The sequence below is a fragment of the Oryctolagus cuniculus genome, chromosome 7, assembly GCF_051225735.1.
Source record: "Oryctolagus cuniculus isolate XC-2025 breed Fujian yellow rabbit chromosome 7, ASM5122573v1, whole genome shotgun sequence".
Lineage (NCBI taxonomy): Eukaryota > Metazoa > Chordata > Mammalia > Lagomorpha > Leporidae > Oryctolagus > Oryctolagus cuniculus.
The window spans coordinates 63,112,489-63,126,819 of NC_142873.1; the positions used below are offsets into that span (position 1 = coordinate 63,112,489).

A 14,331-nucleotide genomic window follows, 5' to 3' on the forward strand; every position below is an offset into this window, starting at 1 on the left:
AGTTTCTGTTTTGATAATGCTTTGAGATTTTGGATGCTCAAGGTGGTGTTTTAGTGAATTTGGAAACATGCTATTAAGAAGTGCTTTGTATTAACCCAAGGAATATTAATTTTAACAGTGGTCTTATGGCTTCTACCTCATTCATACCCAAGGACAAAATGGGTTGGAATTTTATTGCAAAACAAAAGATTTAAAGAAAAAATGGCTGGAACAGTTTGAAATGGCTTTGTGAGTATTTCTACTTTTAAAAGTGTCTTTTCCTATTAAGTCAATCATGAGGAGTGAATAACAATCAATGTAGCCTAATGTTTCTAGCATGTATGAGGGGTGGGGCACTTTTTTCTGCCAGTGGCCTTTGAGTATTTATAACATCACTCATGGGCCATTCAAAATTATCAGCTTAAAAATTAGCCTGCTATTAGAGAGTTATGGGATTTCCAGTCCTGTCTGCATTTGCCCTGGCAGGGCCAGACCAGAAGATTTTGTGGGCCTTACACGGCCTGCAGGCCAGACGTTCCCCACCCCTGCTGAATACAGATGATGGTGGAACACGTGACACTGTCGCGTGCTGCCAAGCTGCCTGCTGGATAACCTCTGTCTCCTAGAAGAGTTTTGGTGAATTTCTTCAAAAGGAAGCAAGAGGGAGCTCCAACCTTCTGTTTGATTTTCTTCTCATAGGACCACGAAAAGGACCAGCTTTTAGCAGTTTAAGAAAATATTAATAATTATTATAATGTGAAAGTTTTAATGGAATTGCTTTGTTTTAGTATACCAACCTCTAAATTCAATACAGATATCTCCACATACACACACTAAATATACATATGTGCACACATCTTATTTTTAATACATCAATTCCTCCCCTCTGTTTTAAAATCATTTACTATTTGAATCTTTGCTAAATTGTTTAATGTATTCAGTGAATGCTTTAAGGACTTGATTTCTTTTAGTGTTCTTGTACCGAAGAGGAAGTTCAACAAAGAGTAGAAAATTAATCAGACTTGATTCAAAAAGGGTGGCATACAGAGAAGTAATTACCAAGGAACATATTGTTCTGGGTGTTTCTTTTCATTTTTGGTATTTATGGATCAAAAAGTGTGCAGTGACTCTTGTGGAAATATACAGGTAACCATGAAGTGAAACTGTTAACAAAAAGTGAGATTGAAAAGAAAAACACTTCCGTGATTTTATTTGTGTTCCAGCATTGTTTACCATTTTCTGAAATATCCTGTAATTTTGTTTTGTTTTGTTTTAGGAAGTACTTATGTAATAAAAAAATTGAGGTAGGATTACAGTGATTTATTGTAGTTCTGAGGGGAGGAAGATAAACATTCTGATATGATTGTTTTATTTAATATCTTGAAAGGCAGGATTGTATAGCCAAAATATTTTTAGGCTTATAGACAATTCTTGGTTCTGCTGTAATTACTGCTATGATCTGACTACATGGCCTTAGCTGTTTAACCTATGCAGGGGTGGGGAACCTTTTTTCTGCCAAGGGCCATTTGGATATTTGTAACATCATTCGTGGGCCATATAAAATGTTCAGCTTAAAAATTAGCCTGCTGCAGGTTTATTAAATCTTGAGTCCTGCCTGTGTTTGCCTCAGAAGGGCCAGGCCAAATGGTTTTGCAGGCCTTACACAGTCTACAGGCCAGACGTCCCTCACCCCTGCCGGAGCTTCAGTTTCCTCATCTGCAAATTAAGGGCAATAATTATTCAAAATTCCAGGAAGTATTTGGCATCATATTGTACTATGTACAGCCAAATGGTACAATAACAATAATATGGTATTGAACCATAAAGCGATACCTACTGTTATTGCTATCATTACTACGGGTATGTGTTTAGGACTCTAATCCATTTATGGATACTTATAAAACCAGAGAACATCGTATTCCATGGTGGTCTTTGTGATTTATTGGTGTTGATTACAATAATTAAGTATTAGAGGTTAGTAGTTTCATACATTAGTGCCTTTGACTATACTGTGGGGATCCATGTGGTTTGGGGCACAAGTGAAAAGGTGCTCTGTCCAGTTTCTGACCAACAGTCAGCTATATCATAAAGCTAGTATTCTTTTTTTAGTGAGGCACCTGGGGTTGAGCAGCTGCAATTGGAGTGGTAGCATGCTGAGGTTAGTAGTAATGTGCAAAGGCACAGCTGATCACAAGCCTTGGCTCCTGTGGGGAGGATTGGTAGTCTAATATTTTCTGATGGGTGGAGGAATTTCTGCAGAGGAGGAAAGCTGAATTTCTCAGCCCAGAGCAGTCATCCTCCTTTCACTGTATAATAGACATATCGGTTACTGTTTTCTTCAGTTTTTGGAAATCAAATCAATCCCTGGGTATAAGAGACTTGATGAGATAGATGCTTAAATGTAGTTCTTTTGCATAAAAGCATCTGGAGTTGGTAGATGGGGCGTGGTAGGGTGGCTTCCAGAGCACGAGGAACTCAGGCTTATGTCTTTTTATTCTGCCATTGTCAGCATTTAGCTTCTACCCCAAGTCTGGTTACCTTGTGGTCTAAGATAGTTATCAGAACTCCAGGTATAAAATCTCCATTTCAGGTAGCAGACGGTAATCCCTCACTTTTTAGGATCCTTTGCAGAAATGCTTCAAGCTTCTGTTGTATAGTACTTTCTAGAACTTAGACATGTAGCCACACCTGACAGAGGAGGCTGGGAAATATAATCTAGATGTCGAATCAGTACCTGGTTAAGAACTGAGGTTCTCTAGCTGAGAGAAGGAAGGAATGGGTTGTTACAGGCAGATAACAGTCACTGCCTTCCAGGTGTGTGCATTCAAGAACGCAGATGGATTGCAGTTGCTTTACCACAGTGAGGATGACTGCAGCACAGTGGGAACCCAGGATTGCTAATCTGTGATTATTTCCCAAGCGTCTCAACAACATGGGTAAAACATCAGAAGTGGCTTTGTATTTAAGGGTTCCAGTGACTGTCCGTGCAGCTCACGAGAGGACGGAAACCTTTTTGGAGAATTGCTCAGACTTGAAGTTGAGCTCTTCTATAAGCAGGGATTATGCCATGGATGATAAAATAAAAATCAAGATTTTAATCAGGCATCAGACTATCCCATTATTTCCTCTTCTCTTTTTGAAGCTCATTATGTAGAAAAGCCCTGATATTCTTTCTCAGCTTTGTAAGATAGCTCTTGCCTGTCTTGTGCTCAGAAAAATAGAATAACCTAGGTAAATCCTAAAGCTTAAGATTTTGCCTATGATTCTTTTTTTTTCTGTTTTAGCCATTATCTAAAGTTCTAGTACTTACTATATAAGTCATGGAGAATAAAAGAAAGCTAATAAAACCTGCAGCATTCATGAAAATATGTGAAAAACTGCAAGCCCTGTGTAGCGCCATAGGACAGCCCCTCCCTGTGTCTTTAGCATTTATAACAGTCGCTTAGTTCTCAGGGACTCTGAACTTCAGCTTTAAGGAACTCTGAGACGGAACTGGAGGCATCGGCAGAGAGGATGCTGGGAAGTCAAGGGAGTTGATATTTTTGAGAATGATGAAATGTTTGCCAGAACTATTTACAGAAGATGGCAATTCTGTTTATAGGATGATTGGATCATCTTTATTTAAAATAATTGTGAATCACCTGTAAGGCACATAAAATACCACTCTTACTTTAGAACTTCAAAACAAAGACCAAAGAAAAGCATGAGCACCAATAAACAGTAAGTATCTGGTGAACACAAATCATCTCCCCAGAGGTGACCTACATCTCAGCCTCTCTGTCTTCTCCCAGTGCATCCCATCCTTGCTCAGCAGTCTTGTTCTCTGACCTTCTTTGGCCATTGCCACGTCCAGCATTTAAAATATGCAGTGAACCCCGTCTGAACTTGGCAAACCTCTCCAGGAAGGGCTCTACAAAGAAAAGCAGCAGTGACCCACTTGGAGAGGGTAGGAAGAAGGATTTTTTTTTCTCCTTTTTTTCCCATGAGAAGTGGCAGGAGGACTGGTTATTCTTGAGGTCCTTGTAGTGATTGTTGAGCCAAATAATGTTCCAGGGCTGTCATTCTGGGGACCCTACTCTGAAGAATATATTTAAATCTTTAAGAGGATGATTGATATGTGTTGCTGAGTTTTATTTATTCCCAAAGGGCTTTTGGTCACTGTCTCTCACAATTGCATTTACTCATCTGTGAAATAGGATGGCAAATATTTTATTGGGGTAAACTGGTTTTCAGAATAATGTTGTAAAATGTGGATACAGGTCCTGTAGCAGTGTTAAAATTTTTATGGGAAACCATAGATATGTTTTCCCCATATCCCTTCTAACCAGTGTGTTTTATGAATTCTGTTAGATTTAACTTGATAAACCTGTTTGTACCCTTTTATAACTCAGGAAACTGGCAGTCACAGGAGCATTTCAGCTCGGTTGTATAAAGTTGTATCATTTCCAACAACATTGAGGATCTCAGTTCATGGGGATTTTCTTTGTCTATGAGGATGCAGATCTTGCTGTCTACAGCCAGAATGAGGGTTTTTGTGTTTGCTTTACTACTGTGAATAGCATCTCAGAAATGAGTCAAAACTAGGTAAAATATGAGATGAAGAAATGAAACAATAGATTAGGACAGCTTCTTAGAAGGAGGGTTAGAGAAAGGTTAACGAGGAGAGGAAGATAAAGCATTGCCTAGGGTAGATAGTGGTAGTTTCAGAAGCAGCCTCTCAGAGTTCATTGAAGAGGAATGAAAAGTTCTCTTATGTGGAGTTTCTGCTGACTGGCCTGACTCAGTTCTTGAGATTCTAAGCATTCACATTTCCTCCTTTGAACAGAAAAGCCCCTTTGTCAGTGCATATAGCTTTATTATGCTGCGGTTTAAGATTTCGTGACTGTGTATTGTATGCTAATCACAGTGCTGGATGGATCAACTAATAAGTAATGAGTTAGCCTAGTAGAATAGTGCCGAAGTCATCCTGTTTGCTGAAATATCAACCTAGGATAGTTACCAGTTAAACACTACGGTGAATGCTATCCGGGAGAAGAGAATGAGGATGGGGGTTGGAAATTCCAGCGCTGGGGAGGGTTGGAGCCAGGCTGCACTGTCTTATTAGTCACAGGGTGGGAGGGGCATCCCTGAGCTCTGTGTACTCACCCACAACCTCAGAAAGAGAGCTAGCTGCCAGAATGGGAAGGGGTGAGTGGCGGCAAGTATCAAGCCATCAAGCCCCACAAATTGCAGTTAATCTGAAGGACAGTGAATCTTTCTAATTTATTCTCCATCTACTTCCAGGAGGAATTTGAAGTCACTCACAATTAAGAGTATAGATGCCGTGGAATTAAAAAGAAAACTTTAAGTAATCAGAGGTCAAATAGAACAGTGTTTCCAAGCATCATCTTCAAACTCAGCCCCACTAGGCAAGAACATTTTCTTGAAATTTACTTTCTGTTGTTCGTGTGACAAAAACAATAAGCATATTTTTCACATTTTGAAAATAGAATTATGTTTCATCAAACATAATTTGTTTTAATCCAAAGTTATTGCTCAGATATTCTGAATACCAGAGAGGTAATTACCAAAGGAAATTTTGTTCATTCTGCAAATATTTATCGAGCTCTTGCCTTGTTGCCAGACGCTACTGGAAGCCCTGGGCATTTAACAATGAGGGAGCTTTTGCAATTGAATTTAAATACTACTTCTAAATTGAATAATGTTTACTTAATGTATAATGGATTAAATTTTAAGACTGAAGTCTAAATATTTCTGTCAAAATCATCTCTTCTTCCATCCTCATTTACTGAAGTATCAGTAGGTGGAGGCCCAAGAGTTGCCCTTGGCACAGTCCTCTCCTGCCACAGGTTCCCTGTCTCAACAGCCTCTGCAGATTGAATCTGACCATTTGCCCCTCCCCCTTTTAAGCCTTCTGTGTCTCGAATTTGCTTCCACATACCCTTTCTCCTGCTACCTGGTCCAGTCTCCACAAAACACCCAGAGCGATCTGTTCATGTTCTTCCCTACTTTCAATGCTTTGTTGGCTATTTATTGTACTTTGTATGATATCAAAATTCTACCAGGACTGAAGAAGGCCCTGCCTTATTTTGTCCCCTCCCCTCCCCATTACTCTGAGAGTAGCATTGCAGGCTTCCTTCCATCAGTACCCTGCTCTGTTTTAGCCATCTTTTCTTCTCCTAAAGATGAAAGATTCTTTATTGCATATTAGGGAGAAACTCAACTGAGCTACATGGTGAGAGCTGGGAATTTGGTAAAAGAAAGCCTCCTGTGTCTGTGCATAGAAAGAAACTTGTGGGTTTCAATGTGCTGGAGACTGTGGAAGAGCTCTGGGATCTGACATTTGGGAAGGAAGCAAGGGTCTTTTGAGATGTGTGTCTGTGGACTCTGGGTTGTATTCCCTTTTATATTCTTTGAGATGCTTAATGAAGGGGAATTACTTTTTTATTATTTATTAATTAAGTTAAAATAATTATTAATTAAAGTGTTGGGATTGGGAGAGGGAGATAAGGAAGAGATGGAGCTTCTATCTGTTGGTACGCTCTCCAGATATCCACAATGACTAGGGCTGGGCCAGGCCTAAGCTAGGAATTTGGAACTCCATCCCAGTCTCCCAAAGTGGTCACAGGAGCCCAACTACTTGAGTCATCTTCCACTGCCTTACCAGGTGCATTAACAGGTACCTGAATCAGAAGCAGAGTGACTGGGACTGGAACTGGCACTCTGAATCAAGATGCCAACATCACAAACAATGGCTTAACCCAGCGTGCCACATACTGGCACCCTAAAGTTACTTTTTTCAAAAAGATTTTATTAAAATACAGTATACATACCAAAACATGCATGTAAGTCTGCTGATCAATGAATTTTTTTTTTTGTCTGCTTAAAATTAGTTCTTTGGATAGTTTGGTTGCTTCATGTGTACCTTTACAGTTCCAGGGTGAACTGCCTGGGCTGATAGACTGATGGGATTACCATTAGGTCCATCCATGTGTTTGTTTAATGTCTGTTTCCCAACAGGCTATAGATAGCAGGAAGGCAGAGATCCTGTTGTTGCATAATCTGTCCTACCACAATACCTGACACATAATTGACAACCACATTTTTTGTATATATGAAATTTTTCTATATTTGAGAGGCAGAAGAGACACAAAGTAGACTCCCATTCTCTCATTGGTTTATTTCCCAAGTTTCTGCAAATGTTGGGGCTGGGCCAAATTCAGGAGCAGGGAACCCAATCTTGGTTGCCAACGTGGCTTTCAAGGACTCAGCTACTTGCGCCATCACTGCTGCCTCCCAGAGTGTGCCTTAGCCGAAATCAGAAGTGGAATTGGTTCATAAACCCAGGCTACTCCAATAGTGGGATGTAGGTGTCCCAGCCAGTGGCTTAATATTTAGGCCAAACATCTTCTCTGTAAATTTAAAATTTTATGCTTATGTTTCTGACAACCAAGACCTGAAAAGAAACAAATATTTAACGAATTGTGGAGTTCTTACTGTCTGACAAAATATTTCAAGAGATCTTAGGGGAGAGAGACTTCTTCTAGTATCACAAGAAGAAGCTGTGTAAGGTGGAGTCCTAGTAGGAGACGCAGAGAAACTCATGTCCTCTGCTGGCTGCATTAGATTTTTCAAAATTCTTGAAGTTGGTATTATATGTAGTTATCTCTTTTCTATATTAGCCTTCAAAAATAAGAGTATGATTTTCTAAGGCATTTTGTAGACGTCTAATGCTGGGACTTCTGTGTGTGTGTGTCCCCCTGGCAGGCTGACTTGATGCTTGGGATCAAACTTATGGAACCCAGAAGGTTGGGTCATTTTCACATTTCTTAGACTCTTTTAGGTAGCATTGATTTCAACCATGTGTGTAAGAAAAATGGCAGAAAAATATACAAGTCATATACTGTTTGGGGCCTCCTTGCACCAAAGAGGTACAGGCAAAGCTTGGCCCAAATTCCATGGAGACTGAGGTGCTCAAAGCCTACCTACTTCCTTGCATTTCTCTGTGTGTCCACAATGCTGATTCTCTGTGACTTGAGGTCTCTGGTTTCATTAAGTTTTATTACGGGCTTCATTGGAAAGGACAGTGAGTGCAGGCCAGGAGCTGCAGTGAGGGAAGCTTTTCTCTACTCAGTAGGCAGCCACATCAACAAGGAACGGCTTTAATCAGTGATGCTTTTTGTGCTCTTGAAGCATTTTCTTTCCAGCAGAATGCCATTTGTGCCTGATATTTATTCTGAAATTTCCTCCCTGGAGTGCACTGTAAGGAAAACTGTGAGGTACACACACAGTCTGTCACAGTGCCGAGTTGGCCAGGGGACGAGCCTTTCTAGGTGAGCTGTTTGTGGGTGTGACATTTTGACTGTGGTATCTTCTGGGTGTCCAGAGCCTGCTTGGAAACTGATAGCCTGAATGGCATAATGATCGAAATATCAGTCCACAGACCGTGTCTGTGTTTGCCCTTACGCATTATTGGGTTTTTCTGAGAAATTATTTTCTGTGGAAACAGGCTTTTATTCTTTCTCCTGAAAAGGCTTACATGACCAGTTTTTAATATGAAGAAGTTGTTTTCGGGTGTTGTGATCCATGCTGACGCAATCCTTTGCTTGTGGGCTCAGCTGAGTCCCGTGGTGCTGACCTATTCGCATTAATCTCCCAAGTTGAAGCCAGCTCAACCCTCCCTGAATCTAATGTATTGTCTATAACCTTTCAAAATTGGCAGTTAAGTCAGTATGGAGAGCTCTACTGGCAGCAATAAAAGGAAGTAGGACACGGGACAGTGCTCAGAAAAATCACAGCTGTCATGGAGTGCAGTCTCTTAGTAGCCTGTTTGATCCAGAAACATCCGAAAGCATTTCATGCATGACAAAGCATTAGTAAATATTAAATAGTGTTCTTGTTTTGTTATTGCCTAGTGGGGATCAACCTCTTTCCTTTTTTTCTGGTTATATTTCATATTTATTTGACATTTTTCTGGCATTCTTGAACATGCTTATAAGGAAGGAAAATTCACAGGACTAGAAGAGTGAATGATAGACAACCAAATTTGTACTAACGTAAAAGCATTACTCTGGTTTAAACTAAATGCAAACAAAATTATTCAGTTAAGTTAGGATTTATTTCAGTGAGACTCTATAGTAGAGCCTTGATCTATGAATTTTTTCCTTTTTAAAGAAATGAACATAATAATAGTGCAACTAGTGGATTTTAACCTGGCAGTGAAGATCAGCATGGTGTATCTAGCTTGTATGGGTAGTGTAGAGATTAACACAAAGAGAATGCTTGCTTTGGAGTTTTTTGTTATACTGAGTCAACTTAGGGTATGGTTTGTTCCAAATTAAAAAAAATACACACACACACACACACACATATAAAACAGTGAATTCAATGATTAGGAAACACGGTTAACCCTGTAGGTCTAAGCCTAGTAGTTGATGTCATATGTACTACTTTCAGGATGTTTATTGATAGGAAATTATTTAGTCATAGAAATGCTGCTTTCTGTTATATAACACAAAGCAAGCTGGAATTAGAATTGACAATCCTTACAATGGAAACAATGGAACAAATGTGCTTTTCCTCATCACAGGGCAGTAGACAAGAGAATTCTAGTTGAAGAAATGATAAAGTCGTACTTGAAGGGCTAATGTGGTACACTGGGTTAAGCTGTGGTGAACGATGCCTGCATTCCATATGGGTACCCATTCAAGTCCTAGCTACTCTGCTTCCAATCCAGCTCCCTTCTAATATACCTGGGAAAGCAATGGATGATGGTTCTAGTTTGGGGGCCTCTACCACCCATGTTGGAGACCTGGATTAAGTTTCTGGTTCCTGGCTTTAGCTTGGCCCAGCTCTGCCTATTGTGGTCATTTGGGGAGTAAGTCAGTGGATGGAAGATCTCATTCTCTTCCTCTCTGTCTCTCTGTCTCTGTCTCTCTCTCTCTCTCACACACACACATACACACATACACATACACATATGCACTCTTTCAACTAAATAAGTCATAAAGTCATACTTGAAAGAATTTTGAATAAGAGTATATATCATCTGTCTGGCTTCATTTCTGTATTTACTGAACATCTCCTATATGATCAAGAAGTATTCTAAGCACCAAGGATGTATGAGGGTCCTTGATAAAGTTTGTGGAAAATGGATTAAAGGATATGTAAACATTCTGAAGACTCCTGCTGTAATGATGAGACAAGTTCTCTTCTCATATGGAGTTTACATTTTAATAAGGCTTATATTTTCTTTCTTTCTTTTTCTTTTTTCTTTTTTTTCTTTTTTTTTTTTTTTTTTTTTTTTGACAGGCAGAGTGGACAGTGAGAGAGAGAGACAGAGAGAAAGGTCTTCCTTTGCCGTTGGTTCACCCTCCAATGGCCGCCACGGCTGGTGCGCTGCGGCCGGCGCACCGCGCTGATCCAATGGCAGGAGCAAGGTACTTATCCTGGTCTCCCATAGGGTGCAGGGCCCATGCACTTGGGCCATCCTCCACTGCACTCCTTGGCCACAGCAGAGAGCTGGCCTGGAAGAGGGACAACCGGGACAGAATCCGGCGCCCCGACCGGGACTAGAACTCGGTGTGCCAGTGCTGCAAAGCGGAGGATTAGCCTAGTGAGCTGTGGCACCGGCTTATATTTTCAAGTCAGCATAATGTTAATGCAAAGCAGTAAAAAGTTGGAAGATGCAGTGAAATGGTTTATACCACATATTATTTTGAGGTGAGGAAAGTGGAACTGGAAGTTCCAACCTAGGAAAGTACTGTACCGGTGGACAGATGTTCAGTTATTGGCCCTTAAGGATCAAAGAAAGACATTTTAGCTGATGACTTTTTTTCTTCCTTTAGAAAAGGGAATTTGTTATTAGAAATATATGTCTTGGCTGGCGCCGCAGCTCAATAGGCTAATCCTCCACCTTGCGGCGCCGGCACACCGGGTTCTAGTCCCGGTCGGGGCGCCGGATTCTGTCCCAGTTGCCCCTCTTCCAGGCCAGCTCTCTGCTGTGGCCCGGGAGTGCAGTGGAGGATGGCCCAAGTCCTTGAGCCCTGCACCTGCATGGGAGACCAGGAGAAGCACCTGGCTCCTGGCTTCGGATCAGCGCCGTGCACCGGCCGCAGCGCACCTGCCGCAGTGGCCATTGGAGGGTGAACCAACGGAAAAGGAAGACCTTTCTCTCTGTCTCTCTTTCTGTCTTTCTTTCTGTCTCTCTCTCTCACTGTCCACTCTGCCTGTCAAAAAAAAAAAAAAAAAAAAAAAAAAAAAAAAAAAAAAAAGAAAGAAAGAAATATATGTCTTGGGGCCAGCATTGTGGCCTAGCAGGTTAAGCCACCACCTACAACACCAGCATTCCATGCGGGCACTCGTTTGTGCCCTGGTTGCTCCACTTCCCATCCATCTCTCTGCTGATATAGCTAGGAAAGCAATAGAAGATTGCCCAAGTTCCTGGGCCCCTGCACACACATGGACACCTGAATGAAGCTCTTGGCTTCAGCCTGTCCCAGCCCCGGTGGTAGGAACCATTTAGGGAGTGAGCCAGCAGATGGAAGATATCTCTCTGTCTCTGTCTCTCTCTCTGTCTCTCTCTCTCGCTCGGTCTCCCTCTCTCTATGGCTCTGTCTTTCACATTATATCAATAAATCTTAGGAAAAAAAAGAATATATGCCTTTTGCTTCAAAGATTAGGGAAAATATATATGTCACTGATTTGTAATTTAGAAAAGTTAATTTGTTTTGTGTTTTTCCTGTAGATTCTGCATAGCATTTCATAATGATCAAAATGTTCACAAAATATACTATTTGACAAATTTATAAGCTATTTGAAGTTCCTTTATTCCAGCTGCTCACTGTCTGAGTCTTTCTTATAGCTTTTTTCTGAGAGTAGCCTCTGGAACTTTGGTTAATTTTCACGGTAGAAAACTTATCATGAGTTGAAGGCTAAAAGTTCAAGCAAAACTTGGCTAATGCCACTTCTTGGACCCAAAAGGACATGTCTGACCATATTCCCTGTGTGACCCCTTTCAGATATTTGAAGATAGTTATTCCTCCATGTCCATATTTAAAATTGCTTAAAATATAATTTCTGTTGGTGAAAAAAAATGAAAAGAAACTTAGTTTAGGAAGATTCTTTCACCACTAGTTTATGAATGTTGATCAGAATCAGGTGATGGTGTGGATAAATTAGATGTTCATTTTTAATTCAAAATTATGGGTGGTATACAATGAGTTCTACATACTGTTGTCCCCACAAAAATCAAATAAGGCTTCATATGTTTTTGACATGTTTAGAAATCAATTTTTGAATTTTTGGTTGGATTGTACAGTCTTTTTTTTTTAGATTTATTTCTTTTTTGAAAGTCAAAGTTATACAGAGAAGGAGAAGCAGAGAGAGAGAGAAGTCTTCCATCTGCTGGCTCGCTCCCCAACTGGCCGCAAGGGCCAAAGCTGAGCTGATACGAAGCCAGGAGCCAGGAGCTTCCTTTGGGTCTCCCACCTGGAAACAGGGGCCCAAGGACTTGGGCCATCCTCCACTGCTTTCCCAGGCCAGAGCAGAGAGCTGGATCAAAAGTTGAACCGCCGAGACTTGAATGGGATGCTGGCACTGCAGGTAATGGCTTTACCTGCTAAGGCATAGCACTGGCCCCTGTACATAGTCTTTAATATTCTAAGTGTTTGAAGAAAAGTTCCTGATTTTAATTCCTTCATGTTTTAATGTTTAGAGCCTAGTAGCATATAACAATAATTTCTTATTCTTCTATAATATTGTACCATTTCCTGTTTTTGGATAATACTTCATTTGATTCAGCAGGGCATTATCCCTTGAAAAACAAATCAGAAAAGAGAAGAGAAACTAAGTATTTTGTGTGCATTTTTTCAGTTCAAAGTGGCAGAGTCTGAACTTGAATATCAATGTAGGACTTTTTCCTTCACACCATGCTGCCTCATTTATGGCAAGAATACCTATGGTGGCTTTCAAAAGATGAAAGTGTCCCTCAGTTTGTTTTATAAATAAGAAATATTCTTGTGTGGTACATTCATGTCCAAGATGAGAATATATTTTGAATTTAAATAAATATTTTCCACATGTGTTTTAGTGATTCCAAGGAGTTGGTATTTTTACCAAATCAAATAGACAGCATTGTGCATATTACTAACAACAGTTTGTCAGAGTGATTTGAGCTTCAAGGATTTTTTTTAAAGCAAATTAAGTGCTCATTTCCATGTTAATTTATATCTGGTTTCCAGTCCCTTTATCTTATCAGAAGACTGAACTTGGTTTGATTTATTCAAACTTTTGATTTTTCTTGGCTTGGTGTTTTCTTTCATCCATCGTTTAGAGAATGAGATTTTAGTCCTTTTAGGCTCTCTTTATAGAAGTAAAAAATTGCAGAGAAAAATCCTCATTGTCTGAGACTAAGCCCTGGCCAGTTATCAGGGTGGATTAAGATGAGTCCTAAATAAATACTTGGGTTTGTTTGCATCCCGCATGTAGGTAGCGTTGGGTGTTTATTACAGAAGACACTGAAGGTATGACCACAGTGTGATAACGCTGTCCTCATCCTCCTTTGGGATAAACCGGACTGAGTGCTGAATAGCTGCTGCTTCCTGGGGAGCCAGATTTGAAGTGGGTGTCGGCACCGTGTGTCTGACCTGTTTTCACTTACTAGAATGGCAGACTTCCGTCTGAACATTTTTCTCTAAGAAAGTTGGGATCAGCTGTCCCAGAGTTGGGTCGGATAGTCCAGTAGCTGGTGGTTCTTGATTGCTCTGTCTTTTCCATAGCTTTGTATTTATCATGGACCATTGCTGTCTATGCAAAGAAGCCAGCTCTTTGAATAAATCAGAGTGATTTCAAAAGTCACAAATGTCCTAAACTGATATATTTTTACTAAAAACATTATTTGTTGATGTTAGTTATAGCAAACAAACAAAAAATATTCTTCCAGTTCTTCCTTGCATCCATTCATTGAGAGAATTAACATTTGCTGACATTAATGTTATTTTATGAGCAAAATGCTATACTTTTGATATTGTCTCATTAAATCCTCACAAACTCTATAATTGTTCCAGTTTATCTCTGTTTTTGCAAATAAAAAAACTAAGGGCCAGAAGTGGGAGCAAGCCGCCGAAGCCACAGAGCTCATCCTGTGACAGAGATGCACTGATGTCCCCTCAGTCACTGCGTGTGGGACTTGCGGCTCCCATTCTTTTCTACAAGGACTTTCTTGCTCAGATGGCTGGTGAGGAATAAAACTGATGTTTTATTAAGCTTAGGTTTCCTATCTCCTAACCCCAAACTGCAGTCTTCTAACATTTTTTTCCGTTGTGTCTTCTCCTTTGGATAGCAAGAGCAACC

General features: G+C 40.3%; 1 protein-coding gene across 3 annotated transcripts in view; it reads left to right on the top strand.

Annotated features, from left to right (window-relative positions):
• Positions 1-14,331, top strand: part of VAV3 (vav guanine nucleotide exchange factor 3) — a 404,596-nt gene that overhangs the window by 230,339 nt on the left and 159,926 nt on the right. For 2 of the 3 annotated variants that reach the window (XM_089300257.1, XM_002715817.6), the window contains exon 15: positions 119-228. In XM_089300257.1, the coding sequence (XP_089156383.1) occupies positions 119-228 (110 nt within the window). Of the gene's footprint in view, positions 1-118; positions 229-465; positions 611-14,331 lie in introns of those variants that run through there. The other variant, XM_089300258.1, reaches the window with a different exon arrangement.